Genomic DNA, 18,026 nt, shown 5'->3' with positions numbered 1-18,026 from the left:
TGATCTAGTTTGAAAGCTGCTGAAATGCAATATACCAAAAATGGAACAGCTTTTAAAGGGGGAAATTTATTAAGTTGCAAATTTATAGTACTAAAGCTGTGAAAGTGTCCGAATTAAAGCACAGCTATAGAAATGTCCAGTGTAAGGCATCAAGGAAAATATACCTTTGTACAAGAAGGCCAGTGATGTTCAGGGTTTCTCTCTCAACTGGAAAGGCACATGGCGACATCTGCTAGCTTTCTATTCAGGCTTCTTGTTTCATGAAGCTCTCCCTGGGGCATTTTCCTTCTTCATCTCCAGAGATCTCTGGCTTCATAGGCTTTCGTGGTTCTTGTGGCTCTACGGCTCTCTCTCCAAAATGCTTCCCCTTTTAAAGGATTCCAGTAAACTAATCAAGACCCACCTGGATTGGGTGGAGTCACATCTCCCTTTAATAAAAAATTAAGGGTGGGAAATGGTGGCTCATTGAGAGAATTCTCTCCTTCCATGCTGGACACCTGGGTTCGATTCCTAGAGCCTGCTCTTGCCAACAAAAGAAAAAAAAAAGTCAGTACCCATGATTGGGCAAGACACATCTCCCTGCTAATCAAGCTTCCAACATACAGTACTGAATAGGGATTAAAAGAAACGGTTGCTCCAACAAGATTGGATCTGGATTGAACCATGGCTTTTCTAGGGTACATAATCCTTTCAAGCCAGTACAGGCAGCTCCTGTACACTTTCTAGATGTGCAGAGAACTAAATTTTATTATGTGTACATCCTTAAAAGATAATTTATTTGGAAATAATTTCAAACTTGAAGTTTCAAGAATATGAATAGGACAGATTCACTAATTGATATTTTCCCCCATTTGCTTTCATATTTGCATTCTCTTTCTATGTGTATGTCTGTGTGTGTATGTATATGTTTGTGTATATTATATGTATATGTGTGTGTATGTATATTATATGTAGATGAATATGGATACATGCACATATAGATATATATGGATATATATACACATACATATAATAATTTTTTCCAAGCCAATTGAGAGTAAGTTTCATATATCATGGCCCTTTACCCCTAAATACTTTTGCATATATCCTATGAATAAGGATATTATTTTATATATCAATATAGTTAACAACTTCAGTAAACTCAACATTTATGTATTTTTGTCTAATGTACCATCTGTATTCCTTTTTTGGCAATTGACCCAATAAAGGCCTTTATAGCACTTCTTACCTCCAGTACAGGATCCAATCTGTGATCAAGAATTATATTTAGTTGTCATGTCTCATTAGTCCCCTTTAAGCTGGGACAGATCTTCAACCTTTCTTTGACTTTTATAACATTGACATTTTTAAAGTCCACCCCAATCCCTCACCTTCCACCCCTACCTTTTGTAGTAGAAAGTCCTCATTTGGAGTGGTCTAATGTTTCCTTGTGATTAGATTCAAGTAGTACCTTCTTGTCTGGAATACTGCATAAGTGATGCCTTCTTAGGGTAGCATGTTAGAGGCACACAATGTCCATGCACCTCTCTTTAGTTAATTGTGATCCTCCAGTCGTGGGCTTGTCTTATATCTCCATTGTATAAGCTATGTTTTTCTTTTCCTTTTTTTTCCTTATAAAATAGTTTTTCTCCTTGTGACTCATAAGAAGTCTGTGGGGAGGCACTTTAAGATCACACAAATATCCTAATCCTCATAAAAACTCTCTATTTCCTACATTTATAACATCCTTTGATGATTCATGTGCATTATTTTCCATAGTAACTACACTTCCTTGTAATAAATTCAAGATTATACAACATATATCTGTAAAGAAATATTGATATAATTCTTACCAGAGGCATAAAATACAGCGTTCCTGTATGCTACCTTATTATTAACACCTTGCATTGGTTCATTTGTTATAATTCATGAAAGAACATTTTTATAATGTTTCTATTAACTATAGTCCATCATTTACAATAGGGTTCATTGGGTTGTGCAGTCCTATGTGTGTGTTTTTTTTTAACTTTTTATTCTAGTAACATATATACAACCTAAAATGTCCCCTTTTAATCATGTTCAACTGTATAATTTAATGTTGTTAATTGTGTTTGCAGTGTTGTGCTATCATCACCACCATCCATTACTAGAACTTTACAATCAACCCTTACAGTGTTGTTTTGAGGATTAAATTGAGGATTAACTCATTTAATCCTGGTCAGCATTTAATAAGCTCTCAATAAATGTTAATTGTTATAATTATTATTTTTCCGGAAAGCCAAATATTGCCAAAAGATAATAAATGGATGATAATTTTTATCTACATTTCCAAATATCTTTCCAGTGTAGAAAAATCCCAGCTTGACATGTGGATTCTGTTAGACTGCTGATTCGCTGATTCACTGATTCTTTAAATATTTAAGTTGGAGTAGAGACTATACTCAGTTTGCATTGTTCAGTAGGCTCTCCGTATTTAAACATAAAATTTTAGAAAAAAAAGTAGTGTAGAACGAAATGAAGATTAAAAGATAGACTGTTAGGTTTAGGATCACTGTTTTCCTTGGGTATAGTTCATCTGGCAAGTGCCACATTTTTCCTAGAGGAATATATGTAACAAATAGTTGACAGATTTTGGATTTGAAAGGAAGTTCAGATATCTCCAAAATCTTTTAATGGAAGCAGTTCTGAGTGGAACAGAGCTGTTTTTGATCAGCTTTAGATGTTCAGCTGTAATCACACAAGATGGCGTATCTGTAATCCTATAATTCACCTCTATTATTCCTCCTCTTGGTCCCTTGTCCTACTACACATCTAGTAAATTCATCCTGTGAGGTAGCCTTTCTCAGTCAGGGAGGATTTTTATTTTCTTATTTACTTTTTATATTGGGGTATGACATAAAATTATAAGGGGCTCAAATATTTGGTATATATGGTTCAGTGTAGTTTTTATATCTCTGTATCTAGACACAGAAATAGATGTCGGTGTAACCACCACTCAGATCAAGAAATGAAGCATTTCCAGCCCCCAAAAAAGTTTCCTCGTGCTTCTTCCCAATAAAGCCCCCATCCGAATGCAGTCATTTTTTCACCTGTATCACCACAGATTAGTTTTCCTTATTCTTGAACTTCATATAAATGGAACCATTGAGCCTGGCATCTTTCTTCCAATATTAAGTCTGTGAGACCCATCCATGTTGTAGCATGTAACAGAAGTTCCTTCTTCATATTATGTAGCATTCATTGTATGAATATATCACAACTTATTTTTCCATTTGAATGTTTTGACTTGTTTTCAGTTTTTAACTAATACTAATACAAATATAAAATGTGAACTTTCTCACGTGTCTTTTAGTGAGCATATAACCAGTAGTTCTTTTGGGCATATACCCATGAATGGAATTGCTATGTCATAAGATATATGTATAATTAGCTTTGGTAGCTTTACTATTCCAAAGTTATTTTATCACTGTGCATTTCTGCTAACAGTATATGAAAATTCCTGTTGCTTTACATTCTCACCAACATTTGGTACTGTCAGTCATTTAATTTTAGCTGTTTGAGTGGGTATGTAGTGGTATCTCATTGAGGTTTTAATTTACATTTTCCTGAAGACTAATTCAATCAGAGACTTATTTTTGTTGTTGTTGCCTTCTGATTTGTTTTATCTTACAACACATTTTCAGGCTGCTGCCCCTAAGATTTCGGTTTATCTGGTGTTTTAGTTTGCTGAAGCTGCTGGAATACAATATATTAGTAATGAAATGGCTTTTATAAAAGGAATTTATTAAGTTACAAGTTTACAGTGCTAAAGGCCATAAACATGTCCAAAACTAAGACATCTAGAGGAAGATACTTTGACTCCAAAGAAAGGGTCAGATGGCTGTAGGTTTCCTCTGTCACGTGGGAAGGCATGTGGCTGGGTTGGGTCTCTCTTGGTTTCCCTGGGGCAGAACTCTGGGCTCTGGCTTGCTCGGCATCTCATGGTAAGACTCATGGCAACATCTTTTGGGCTTCTCTCAGGGCTTCTGGTTTGAGATGACTCTCACAGGTCCAGTGGGTCCTTCTGGCATTTTCCTCTGCATCTCCAAATGTCTGTGTCTAAGCTTTCTCCTAAATGTTCCCCTGTGTTGACTCATTTGAGGACTCCTGTAAACTAATCAAGACCCACCTTGAATGGGCAAAGTCACATCTCCTTCTAATCAAAAGGTCACACCTACAATTGGGTGTGTCACATCTCCATGGAAACAACCTAATCAAAAGGTCCCACCCTATAATGGTGACTCAGGATTAGAAGAACTTGACTTTTCTGGGGTACATAACAGTTTCAAATCAGCATATTTGGTCTCCTTAGGTTGCACCCAGGCACCAAGATTTCTAAAAAGCTCAGGCACCTAGATTTCTAAAAAGCCTCGCAAGTGATTCTGGTGCCGTGTCACCCCTAGTTTAGAATTATGGCACTTGTCAGAACTTCCTAGGGGTTTATTTTAATGTCTCTAAGAATATTTTCATAATCTAATAAAGAACCATAACAAATAAGAATATAAAAAATTTCTATTTGAAATACACATTAAACAGATTGAGCTATGATTGAGGATCTGATTATATAAATTGAAAAAGACCTACAGATTGCTTCACTGAAAATTGAAACTATTGCTGTTTCTTGTTTTTATCCGCTTGTTAAATTTACCTTTATAAAATGTTCTTCCACAAAAAATGGGGTGTTCAAAGTGAGAAGATGGTTATTTTAGCATCAGCTTTGTGGATTCCCTTATTATTTGCTAATTGAATTAGACATAGTATCTACTTGAAATGCTTCTTTTTACAGAAAGAAAATTTTACAAGAGACTAGGAAAATCATTAATCAATAGAAATATTAACCCTTGATCTTTAATCGTATATATAATGTTAACATTTTTGCAATGTAAATTAATAAATATTCCATCAGCAGATGTAGCCCATCTTCAAAAAATCTCTTCTCTCTTCACAAGATTGTGGGCAGCCCCACAGTCTCACTACTGTGTGCTCAGATACAATAAGTTAGTCGTTAAAATCAGAGAACTTAGGACGTCAGTTTTGAAATGTACCTTACCAGCAAGAAGAAATAGAATTGCTTCCTTGGGCATTAGCTCATGTGCCATTTGGCTAAAACAAAGTAGCTCTCTGAGGATTTGGAGGCATTATCTAAGCACCTGCCTTCTGTGAGGACCCTAAAACCATGGCGTTTGATTCCAGTAGGATAAAATTGCGGTAGGCTTGAGGTCGGATCGTGTAGGCCGGTTTATTATTTGTGGCTCTCCTCACATGATACTCTATTTCTCTTCACTGGAAGCTTATTAAGGCTTTCCTTGGCTGTACTTATTACCTTTCTAAGTAAATTTCAATTAAGATTTGCTCCAGCAGGTTATTAGGCCTTTAATGGATGTTAATTATATTCCTCATGCCTTCTGGATTAAGAGATGGGAAATAATTGTTACACACATAAGCAAACCTTAAACCAATGTTTGGTTCTCAGATATTTGATACCCAACGTTACTTAGAAAGAGCAGTAAGTTAGATACCCAAGCAAGGTAGAAAGCAAATTGGTCTGCTTGGTACTTTGTGGCATAATCCACTTTATAAGATGAAACAAACAGATGTTTCTTTTCTCAGACCGTGTTGGTTAACTTTGGATAGAAGTTTGTTTTAGAGAGTATTTAGACACACTGCGATGCTTTTATTAAAATATGCAGAGCTGAGTATACTCAAATTAACATGAGTAAAGTAATCCTAAAGACTAAAACTTTGGATGTAGTACATTTTCTGAGCATTTCCCTCTTCCCTTTCAAAGTCCTTTGTATGCCAGTGTGGTTTGGAATGGATTTCTTTTCATAGCTGTTTAAAAGTCTTTTCTTTCAAGAGCTTGCTGCTGAATATAATGAAGTTTTTTTCTAGTTCTTGCCTCTTAGAAGTTCATATATGTCTTCCCCTATTGTAAGATGTTTTTTTAAAAGGAACCTTTCAATCCCAGACTTATTTTCAAAAAATTGAGACAATCTTGAAGCAGCAAAGAGAGTAAAACTCTTTCATCATTTGCAGCGAGGGGATATAGATGGTTAAAAATTATACGGTCCCATTGTGTTAATAAAAACAAGGTCAGGCAAACATGATTGCCTGGCTGGGTGATTTTTTTTTTTCCCTCAAGGTGAGTCACTCAATTCATTTAGTGCATAGTTTAGAAAAAACAAAAAAGTAAATCTGTAAAAACAACCACCTGGAAAAGTTATTTTCGGAGTTACAATGGAAACTAGAAGTCACACTATTTTATATAGTGAAATATTTCTGATGTTTGCTTTACTTTGTTTTAGTCAGAATTAGACATTGAACTGGATTATGCAGTTTACCATGCCTCTACTATATAAGGAAGAAATAGGTAAAATTACTTGCATAACAGCCTGTAAGATACATTAACTGCTTTTTGACCCCTTGGTTTTTTTTTCCCCCCTCAATGTTTTATGTATTTTTTTCTTAAGCTCTTCTTTGAAAGGTAAATATTTTCATAGTTCTCTTAAATTTAATAACCCACAAGGATTTGCCCTGAGTCACTGATTAATCTGTGGCATTTTACGTTTCTGTAAATAAATCTCTGTCTATTTGCAACTGAACCAAAAGAGTAAAACATTTCATAGAGTACATTACATACAACATTTATAATCAACATGTTAACATGATATTTATAAGTACCGAGTGAAATTATGGCATTAGGTGTATAAATATCTAAAAATTCATTTTTCTTTTCTCTCCAGTATCTATACTCACCTTCCATAAATAAGAAAAAAATGAATAAACTAATTAACTCCTGGAATATGATGTTAGATTCTGTTAAGTGCTCTTGTCTGAGATTTGATATTTCATGGAACAGGTTCCTAAAAATGATTTTTAAAAAAAGACAGAAATTAACATATTTACCCAGGCCAAATTCTCTAACTGAAAGAAGTTTTCCCAACGTAATTAATACTTAGTAAGACTCACAGATTCCCTGAGGAGAAAACTTCAAACTGTGTATACAGATGAATGGTTTTTGCAGATTTGTGGGTACCGCATGCTTTTAAAATCTCTTCCAACCTGACTCGGAGTAAGTGCTCAGTGATTTTCTACTAGGTAAATGAAACATGGAGCATCTACTACGTTTAAGGCAAAGCCAAGTACAGGAGTTATGATCCTTTTCTGTTTGTTTTTGGGACCCATAATTAGAGATAACCTGTTATATTTGGACTTACTGATGTGTTATTATTCAAGCTTTACAATTAGGATATGAACTTCTCTGCCCAGGAGGAAGAGATATAAAATGAGCTAAATAAAATTTACTATGGTGCATATGTGAATATTAACTCAATATATACTATCCAGAGAGGACAGAGCTGACATTTAGCCCCTCCCTAGTGAATTAACAGACAAAAAGACTTGGATTGATTTTCTTTGGAAAAATATATTAACTATCTTAACACTTTTTAGTAGCTTTTATGTCATGTTTCATTGTGAAAAATTTCACTTTCGACCCACCTTTCTCTGTTATAACATAAACAAACAACAAATTTGTTTATTCATATTTGAACATGTACTTTTTCTGCATTATTTATAGCCTTGAATTTCTAACCAAACTAATAGTGCACTTTTTACCCTGGGCTCTTAAAAGTATACTTGCTTCTATCAGTAATTATAATGGGATTTTAGTTCTAGGTTTTCAACTTGTTTTCAAATGACTTCTTTCTACACAATTTAGCTATTTTCATATCCTTCTTTGACATAGTAAATGCTTAATAATGACTGCCAACTCCCTTTTAATGAAAGTACTACAAAAATCCACTAAATGGCAAGGAGGCTATGAGCTGAGAAAAGAGCTGATGTTTTAAAGGAGCTCTTTCTTTGAATATGAGTAGATTTTATTTTCACCACTCTTGGACTTAGAAATATTCCTGCCTGAGGAATTCTCTGCTGAGAATGGAAAGAAAAGACTGAACAACAAAGTAAACATAAGATAAAGAGCTCAGCCTAGTACCCAAAGCACCGGGAACTGTAAGTTCCTTGTTATAAAATTGGTCTCCTTGGAAAGTTAGCAGTTTTGTTTATTATCATAGGAAAAAAATCTCTTTTGAACCTGTTCTTTCCCAGTAGCTTCCAAACTAAATTAAACAGCGTTAGAGCTTCTAAAATGGAGGAGGAACGCTACTCTTCAGATTTCTTTGACAATAATTATTTCCTTTCTAAATGTTGCCATTAGGTAGTATTTGTTTTAACTGACATTGTCATGATAGATTCTGTTTGTGTGTGTTTAAAACAGTTCATGTTCAAACTCAAAAGTAAATCTTTGTTTTCTTTGTTGGAAAAGAAAGTTCTTCAGATGGGAGACAATGATAATTAAACTTCTGTGTTGCAGATGCTGTGAAGCCACCTGGCAACTCCTTACAAGCACCAGCTGATTTACCTTTAGCTATAAATACAGTCCCACCCTCCACCCAGGTGGATTCTTCCTCGGCTACTCTACCTCCTCCATATCAGCTAATAAACCTTCCACCACACCTGGAAACTCTTGGCATCCAGGAGGATCCTCAAGACTACCTCTTGCTAATCAACTGTCAAAGCAAGAAGCCTGAACCCACGAGGTAAGTATTGTGGGGGTGTGTGTGTTTGTACATTTTATATTTATGCCATTCCCATAGGCTTATAATTCAGGTTTGTAGTCGTCCAATGGTAATTTCTGTTATTTGAGAGTTTTTATTGAAAAAACAATCTCTGTCATCTTTGGTAAAGAGCAGTGTATCTACAAGGCTCTTTTGGAAATCTATTTACTGTTTCATAGTCTTTGTTACAGACTCACAGTATTACTTGCTTAACAGATTTCACTGACTTATAAATGGTGATCTTGCTCCATTTCTTATGTGATTGTAAACCAGCCAAGGGTCATCTTTTGTTTCTGAAGAAGGAGAGGAGTATCTACTGCTAGAAGACTTTGAAAGCAAAGCGGTTTCATTGCAGTGAGTGTGTCATGGTTGTTTTGGATCTGTTTGAGAAATTAATCATACAGGTAAAGTCCCAATATAGCAAATTCTATGGAATATACAAATTGGATTGTCAGGAAATTGGAAGAAATTAAATATATTGCTAAAAATTTTCATTCCGTAAAATTCATTTCATTTCATACGTAGCAATGAAACGGAGCTTACCCAAGCCTTGACTTTACAAATTATTAAGTAGAAAAAAGTATATGGAGTTCAGTGCTTGACAGCAGGAGACATAAAACCTTTCTCAAATCCTTGGTTTCCCTGTCATCCTTCTCTGCTCCTACATCCCTCCTCTTCCAAATTATAGGATATTTTAATTTTATATTTGATATTGAGTAGTTGGAATGCTTGAGGTGACAGAGGCAGTTAGTTGGAGGGCAGTTGTTTCATTGTTTGTAAAGGAAGCAGGAAAATGATGCTCAGGAGGCTTTCTGTGCCATTAACAGCTGTGTGACCATTAGTAAAATCACTGGTCAATCAGATATATTTATTATCTTAATTACAGAATTAAGTGGGGATGAATTGCATAATAGATGTGAAAATGTTTTTTTAAACAGGATTCTAATGTATAAAGCATTATTATTTTCCTGACAAATGCAATTTGTTGGTTATCTTTGTCTTATAGTGACTGTTGACATGAGCTAGAAACAGACAGAGCACTTGTTAAAGAATTGCTTTATATAAAATTAGTTAAGAGCCACAAAATAATTTCTATGAACCATTCTCTAAGATAATAGAAATAGCTCACAAACATTCAAAGATGGGTTTCTGTATATTTGTTGTAATGGGATTTTACCTGTAAGAACAACAACAAAAAAAAAACAGTTGTAAAACAGTAGTTAATGCTATCAAATTCTAACTTGATTTTGCTTGTTTGCTGTGAGTATTTAAATTACACACTTGCAACTTTGTTGCCTGTGCTACTCAGATTTTTATTTTATGGAGTATCACAATTATTTTTCAATATCAACTTTTTAAAAGCCAACAGCTAGTGGCATTTTTTCAGTGCATTTTCATTTTATATAGTGCCCTTCAGTGATCTCTTTGGTATCACAACTTTTCTGTTGTAGTAGAAATTATGCTCGAAATTATTGCCCAGATGTATTTCATATCGATATTTTGCAAAAGTGACAAATGAATTACAAATATTTATTAAGTACCGTCTATTTGCCCATCATTATGTTAGGTGCTGTGGAGGTACAGACTAATTATTTAAGATCAAGTCCCTCAGATACAATCACTTTCAGAGTTTACAAGTAAAGCTTGTTAAGAAGGCCAAGCACACACTCATTAAGTATTTACAGGGCAAGACAATATTCAAAAATTGCTTTGCAACTTTGCCAGATTCAGTTAAGATGTGAATATGCTCCTTAAGGAAACATTCCCCAAACTCTCAGGTTGGTTTAAATGTTTCTTTGGGTTTCCTTGGTATCCTGGTTGTCTGGTTCATATCTCTGTTTTATCGTAACATTGGAAATAGCTTGATATTTTTATGTATCTCCATTAAAGCTATTCGAGGGCAGGGAGGGAACTTTATTACCCTTTTTACCTCTAGCTACTCTTAGCTCACATGTTTGAACTAAATGATATACAGATTGTAGGATATACCTAGGTGCATTAAAAATCCAAGAAAGGGAAGTGTAAGTGATTTTTAAATGAAGGAAACAGCAAGAGATTTCATAGGAGGAGAATGATTTGAAGTACACATAGTTGATAGGAGAAAAGGAGAGGTGAGAATGAGCATGGTTGACAGTGGATAATAAGGAGGAAAGCCTGCCTAGATCACAGGGTTCTATTTAGGAAATATGGGATATAAGATAGTTCATACAAAGTTGAGCCAGGTTATGAGTAGCCTTAACTCTTGGAGTAGTTTGTGGTCTTCATGTAGTGCCCAAAGCCTGTAGGAACACTTACTAGGTTTTTCTCTTCATAGGTGAGTGATATAAAAACTGCTTTGAAAATATTGATCTGATAGCACAATAAAAATGAGACTCATGGACAGATTGGAAGAGGGAGAAAGAAGAGGAAAGAAGTCCATTTAAGAGGTTCTTTAATGTAGACCTCAGCAGTGATGCAGGCCTGAACCTTGGGGTGGTGAGAGTGGGAATAGAGCAGGGGAATAGAAACTCGGGCAAGAAGGAGGACTTGGTGCCTGTAGGAATCAAAGAAAAAGAATCAGAACTGACTGCGTTTTGAGTCTAGAAACTCTAGATAAAGACGTTCCTTTTAATGCAAGCCGGGAAGAGTGGTCAGTGTAGAAGCAAATTGAATTGAGTTTGGGACACACTGAACAAGGTGGTAGTGTAGTGGGTAATCAAGGTGAAATATCTTTTGTGCAGTCAAAAGTATGGGGCTTTGAGTTTGGTGAGAAGATAGGAGTTGTCAGCATTCAGTAGAGGATAAAGTCATGAGGAAGGAGGATTCTCTAATTGTACATGCAGTAAAGGATTAGAGAACTGAACTCCTTTGGCATTCCCAGGTAGAGAGAAAAGAAGGAGTCAGGAAATGAGAAGAAGGAATAGTCACTGAGGGAAGAGGAAAACCAGGATAGTGCAATATGGATTCTGTTACTGAAGGGGAAGAGTTTCAGTGAATAAATGCACTACACTGTGTCAGATGTTGCCGAGAAATCAGGGAAAATCACCTTTTAAAAAATGATCACACGTTTTTGAAGAAATATTGCATTTAAATTCCTACAGGACTTCAGACAACATGCATAGGTAGATCAGGTGTCTTGTTTAACAATAAAGAAGTATGAATGTGCTCATTAGCCTTATCTTGACTTATACCCAAATTTTGATATACCACAAAATGCAGGGACTGAAGCATAACATATATTCTAATGAGATTTTTATTTGTATTTGTGTTTATATATCTTATATTTTTATCCTCTTTATAGCATTGGCTAAATATTTATTATTAAAGAAAATTAAAAAATTAGAATATATACAAAACCTATTAAGTTACTATCTCCATGTAGACCATGTTGAATTTTTTCAATACCATGAAACCATTAGACTTTTAGTTCTACAAAACAACATATTTGCCACAGGAGCAATCAGTCAACTTTATGAGCTATATTGGCATTGGGTTTTTGCATGCTTTTCAGAGGAAAAGCTATTCCTTGTGTCTGTGCCTTAACCATTTACCTTTCTCGGAGTTTTGAACCAGTCTAATTCCAGTGCTTCAGGGATATGTGGTTTTATGTGTGGATTTAATAGATGGAGTTGTGGGTTTCAGCAGGTACAGGACATGAATTAAGGGGAATGCTTTTGGTGGTTTTGTGGTGGCCTTTTTTTTTAGGTCTGGTGTATAATCATACAGAATTAAAGAACATTTGTGCTTTAAATCTTACGGATCACATGCCAAAAAATCCAGTGAAAAGGCCCATGTATTTTGCTATGCTATACATATATTTATTAAAATGCAGTCTTATGTCTTTACCATACTAACATTTTGTTCTGTCATTAACAATTTTTATTTAGAACACATGCTGATCCTGCAAAATCCACCTCTTCTGAAACAGACTGCAATGATAACGTCCCTTCTCATAAAAATCCTACTTCTCTGAACAAACAAGGAGTGAATGGCTTTTTTCAGCAGCAGATGATGTATGACTCTCCACCATCACGTGCTGCATCTGTTTCTGTAGACTCCAGTCTTTATAACCTGCCCAGGAGTTACTCCCACGATGTTTTACCAAAGGTATCTCCATCGAATACTGAAGCAGATGGAGAGCTCTATGTTTTTAATACCCCATTGGGGTCATCAAGTGTAGAAACTCAAATGAGGCATGTGTCTATTAGTTACGACATTCCTCCGATACCTGGTAACACTTACCAGATCCCACGAACATTTCCAGAAGGAACCCTGGGACAAACGTCAAAGCTAGAGCCTATTCCAGATATTCCTCCACCTCGGCCCCCGAAGCCCCATCCAGCTCATGACCGATCGCCTGTGGAAACATGTAGTATTACACGCACAGCTTCCGACACTGACAGTAGTTACTGTATTCCCACGGCAGGAATGCCTCCATCGCGTAGTAATACCATTTCCACCGTGGATTTGAACAAACTGCGAAAAGGTCAGCTCTTGTTGGCTTCTGTTATAATAGAGATTAATGAGAGAAAGCGTTTTTCTGAGTACTTGTTCTTTTTAAGCAAACTGGGCTGTTAAATGACAGTCCTTTTTTTCCCAGCTCTGCGGAATCATATAGCCAAGATAAACAATTTCAGTAGATCTCTGAAAGAGTCTGTGTGCACGTGTGCCTGCATGCATGCTCTGCTGGAAGGGAGAAAGCTGGAGCTTTTCATCCCTGAAGAAGTATGTCCCTCGTAACGTCTTCCTGCCTTGGAAGTGTGCACTCCTCTCTCCTGCTTTCTGTAGACCCTGAGTGGGCGGACCCCTGTTGGGGCAGAACAGGAAATAGACCCGTCACAGCCTCTCCGAGTGTACCCTTTCCTGTATTTTTGTGCTATTATGGCAGCTTCTCTATCACATCTGTTGGGCTCTGTTTCCTTCCTTCCTATAAAAGCCATTTTTATGTTGTGTCTAACAGGTGATGTTTGGTTCCAACCAAGCCATTATGCCTTTGTTTGATTTTCTGTGTGTGTTTGTTGTTGTTGTTTAATGTACTGAATCTTCTCTCCACTTATCCCCAGCAATTTCAGTTATTACTAGTTGAATATAGTTTGCCTATACCAGCCTGCCAACCAAAATTTGCATACCTTGTAAGGAGAAAATTCCATCCGGGTTATTCTGAGATTCTTAACTTGCTAAAAATAGAAAGCCAAAGTTTTAAATGCCCATACTCTAAAAACTATGTGCTAAAATTTCTGTATATTGTGGTAGAGTTATCTAAGCTATCTTAAAGAACGTAAAGATTTAATGCATCATGAATAGTCCTTAACACGGTACATATTTAGCCATTCAGGACCAATTTCTAACTTCCTTCTTGAAACAAGTGAAAAACTTGTTTTTCTTATCTTAAAGAACATAAAGCTATCTTAAAGAACATAAAGATTTAATGCATCATGAATAGTACTTAACGGTACATATTTAGCCATTCAGGACCAATTTCTAACTTCTTGAAACAAGTGAAAAACCTAGCTAGAAGTGGATATAAGTTTGTTCCAAGGTGGTACAAAAGATGAGAGAGTAGAAGTATTTCTCTTCTCTCTCCTCAAATAACCCTGTCACATTGTAGGTTTAGGTATTTGTTCACTGTCGTAATTATGTTTTGGTGTTGACAGTATATGAGTTTTTATATTTTCTAGTGGTTTAATTTACCAGTTCAAGATATTATTGTTCTGTGAGCATCCTTATAAAAATCCTTGTGTGTGTACATCTGTGAATGTGTGTGTGAATATGTGTGTGTAAAGAAAAAATTGATTGCCCTGAGAGTTGACGAAGATGGGAAGAAATGTTGATAGTTTGTTCTTTGTTTTAGATGCTAGTTCACAAGACTGCTATGATATTCCACGAACATTTCCAACTGATAGATCTAGCTCACTTGAAGGCTTCCATAACCACTTTGTAAGTATAATTGACTTTGGCATCGTAGAGTGTATTTCATTGTCAGAACCTTCACATTTAATGCCCTGAGACTAAACAAGATCATAAAATAATAGTGCCTTTATATCTATATGAATAAGTGTGACTTATAATTATGTTTTCATGTTTGACAGTAGTTTTTGTTTATTAAAAAATTATATATATATGTGTTTTAGAAAATCAAAAATGTGTTGACAGTGGGAAGTATATCAAGTGAAGAACTGGATGAAAATTATGTCCCAATGAACCCAAACTCTCCACCACGTCAACATTCCAGCAGTTTTACAGAACCAATTCAGGAAGCAAATTATGTGCCAATGACACCAGGGACATTTGACTTTTCTTCATTTGGGATGCAAGTTCCCCCTCCTGCTCATATGGGCTTTAGGTCAAGTCCAAAGACCCCTCCCCGAAGGCCAGTTCCTGTTGCAGACTGTGAACCACCCCCCGTGGATAGGAACCTCAAGCCAGACAGAAAAGGTAAGGAGTGCATGGCATAATAAAAGGTTCATGGGTTGCCAGTTTAGATCTGCATTTAACTGTCATTACGCTCAAATCAGAACTGGTACTATATATTCTGAAATATTTCATATTATGTTAGCTATCAGTATATTTGGATAAAGCAGTACTTTTCTATATAGATCAATAATTATATCATAGTTGATGTCCACATGCAATAAGTCTCTTATCTCTTAAGCAGAGATTACAAAGTAACTTACCCACAGAGATCAGCTGGCCACAGGAGACAGGAGAAACTGAGACAGATTGCCCCATCCGAATGGAGTAACTGCTACTCCACTCTAGTTCTTTGTTGATTTGGGAAAACATGAGCTCATAGGGGCAAATTTTCTGATGTTTCAAGAGAAGCTGTAAATATCATTCTTTATATATATGTGTATTACCTCTTGATTTTTAAGTTCTATCCACTAATTTAATTAAAAAAAAAAAAAAGAAAACGGCACCATTGCAGACTAAACCAAACATTTTTGCAATCTAGATGTACCCCTCAGCTGCTTTTTGTAACCTCTTCTCCAGAGTGTACAATACCAGGTCAGACTTTAAAATATTAATGGACTTGGTATAATTTTTTAAGAACATGAAGTTGCCTGTATAATCTTTCCATTCTGTTAGTATAGCAACTTCTGAAAATTGCTATATGCCTTTGCTGTGGCATAAATAAGAGTGTCTAGTCTATCCTTTCATATTCTTCATAAGTAACATTAAATTTTAAACTAGCATGGTGTATTAAGAATACAGTATAGAAGAAACTTTTCAGCTAAATAAGGGTATGTATCCACGTTTAAAATTTTGTATTTGAGTGGTTAAAACGCACATAACTTGATATGCTGCAGCATGCTGTTGGCATGACTTTATCTTGAGAGCCAAATTAGCTAGCACATTGGCTGTGTGATGAGTGGTTCAATTTCTTACTTAGCCCAAGGGATTGCAGCACATTTGAACTCACAGGTGCTATATGTATACTTCTTTTTTGAGAACATTTAATGTTTATGTAAATTTTAAATTACCCTGGGCTTAGATCATTAATAGTCATTCTAATTGCATTCCAGTTGTAGGGTACAAAGGCTGAGACTCACTCAGAGTTTCTTAAGAAAAAGGGTTTGGTTTGGTTTAGTTTGTTTTTAAATAAGGTGTATCCTTACTTGAAACTAGAAAGTTATCAGAAACAGAGGCAGTTCTGGGGAACTGTGTCTATGTCCTGCTTTCTCTCTGCATTCTGTCTGGCAAGTCTTTGCATCTGCTTTGTTCTCTCATCACCAGCTCGCACATTCTTTCCCTCTTTTCTCTTTTCTTCTCCTTTGTAATGTCTTCTTTAAATGGTTTCTGCTTCCTGAGAGCGTCAGCCTGCAATGCCCCTGTGGCCTTTTCTGCTTGTGCCTCCTTTTCCTGTGCTCTTGCTCTTGCAGCTCTGATTCCTGCTAATTGCCTCATTTATTATTTAATCACCTCAGATTGCTCAAAGAGGTTTGGCTGGTAATCTTTTCACACTGGTTCACATGATAGATTGTAGGCCAGCCCAGAGACTGGCTTCTGTTAAGTTAGGTGCTCACCTCTGGTCCGGGCAGCTAGGAATGTAGTTATATGTAACACTCGAGGCCACCCGGGCAGCAGGGCTATAATAAGAAATGGTTTCTAGAAGGGGTATGAGCATCACAGGCTTTTTATTTGATTTTTTTTTTCCCCTTTGCCTTCATTTGTCTCTGAATCCACTTTAGACATTATTAGTCATTTTCTTCTTTACATACAATTTGCAGAGTTCTGTTTGGATATGTGGAGATAATCAAGTTCATGGATTGCTGAAGAATTAAGATACAAGTGTCAGGATTCTTTACAATATTGAAATATGTATTTTAGTGCTAAACTTTCTTTATTTTCCTGTAATTAGAGCATGTTGTGGCAGCTCTTTACTTTTTAACCCAAAACTTCACTGTATTATATCTTGAATCCTATGTAAGTGTGGAGGTATAAGTTTGGGTAAAGGTACGTAACTCTTAAGTCCTACCTGCTCTGCTCCCTTGCCTGTTCAATCCACAGGATCTGCTGAACCCAGTTTAAAAATTCCCAGTATATATGATGGCTAATGACCCCACATGGTAAGCATACTACAGAATCAGAGTAGATCCCTATTCATATGTTAGAAAACTTTTAAGATCCTAAAGATATGCTTATTTCATTTAGTATCATCTAGGTTGGCTATAGCCTATGTATTTCATATCACTATAAGTACATTAAATATAGTATAATTGGTGTGTGTAATACTGTTTATCATTTACAGTACATATATGAATAATTACACATCCTAATAAAAGTACTATGTATTCTAGTACATGAGGAATTGTCTTAGCTTTCTAAATCAACCTAAAGTGATCTTACAATAGAACAGAAGAGTAAGTAGGTTGTATACTTCTGAAGTTTGTGTTCAGTCTTTTAAAAATTAACTGAACTGTTGAGAGGCAATCCTGAACTCATTGTCCTGGTTATTTATTTAGTACATTTGCTTAGATACAAAATTAACTGAGAAAGAACACCCATAGTTTTTGGAGAAATGAAGAACAGGTTTAGCAAACAATAAATGGTTACTTAAATAATAGTCTCTTTTTTAAAAAAAGGTTTTTGCTCTTTTTAATCTATTCTACTTTTAAAAGAAATATACAAGATGAAGCATGAGAAAACGTGTAACACTACAAAACAAACTTTTTCATGTGACTATAACAAAGCTATAACTATTCAAGAAAAACACATTTTGAAATCCAAATTCCAGTTCTGTGGCAAAGTTTATTCTTAAAAATTTAGATACTAAAACAAATGTCTTATTTGATTATGAAATTCTTCTCATCATTCATAGTAACTTGAATCTATTTTAGTTTCAAATTGTGTGAATCCGAAAAATGATTTAATATGTTAGTTCTACTATCTCTTATTAACTGAGAGTCATAA

At 35.6% G+C, this 18,026-nt stretch overlaps 1 protein-coding gene across 4 annotated transcripts in view; it reads left to right on the top strand.

Moving 5' to 3' along the window:
- The window catches only part of GAB1 (GRB2 associated binding protein 1), a 167,171-nt gene that overhangs the window by 123,873 nt on the left and 25,272 nt on the right, over positions 1 to 18,026 (top strand). For 2 of the 4 annotated variants that reach the window (XM_077139934.1, XM_077139936.1), the window contains exons 3-7: positions 8,393 to 8,618; positions 8,910 to 8,990; positions 12,503 to 13,101; positions 14,467 to 14,552; positions 14,747 to 15,050. In XM_077139934.1, coding sequence (XP_076996049.1) covers positions 8,393 to 8,618; positions 8,910 to 8,990; positions 12,503 to 13,101; positions 14,467 to 14,552; positions 14,747 to 15,050 — 1,296 coding nt within the window. The remainder of the gene's footprint in view (positions 1 to 8,392; positions 8,619 to 8,909; positions 8,991 to 12,502; positions 13,102 to 14,466; positions 14,553 to 14,746; positions 15,051 to 18,026) is intronic. The other 2 variants (XM_077139935.1, XM_077139937.1) reach the window with 1 other exon arrangement.

This window comes from Tamandua tetradactyla, chromosome 22, assembly GCF_023851605.1.
Source record: "Tamandua tetradactyla isolate mTamTet1 chromosome 22, mTamTet1.pri, whole genome shotgun sequence".
Taxonomy (NCBI): domain Eukaryota; kingdom Metazoa; phylum Chordata; class Mammalia; order Pilosa; family Myrmecophagidae; genus Tamandua; species Tamandua tetradactyla.
The sequence above is the reverse complement of the archived record's forward strand: the minus strand, read 5'-3'. Positions and strand labels throughout refer to the sequence as shown.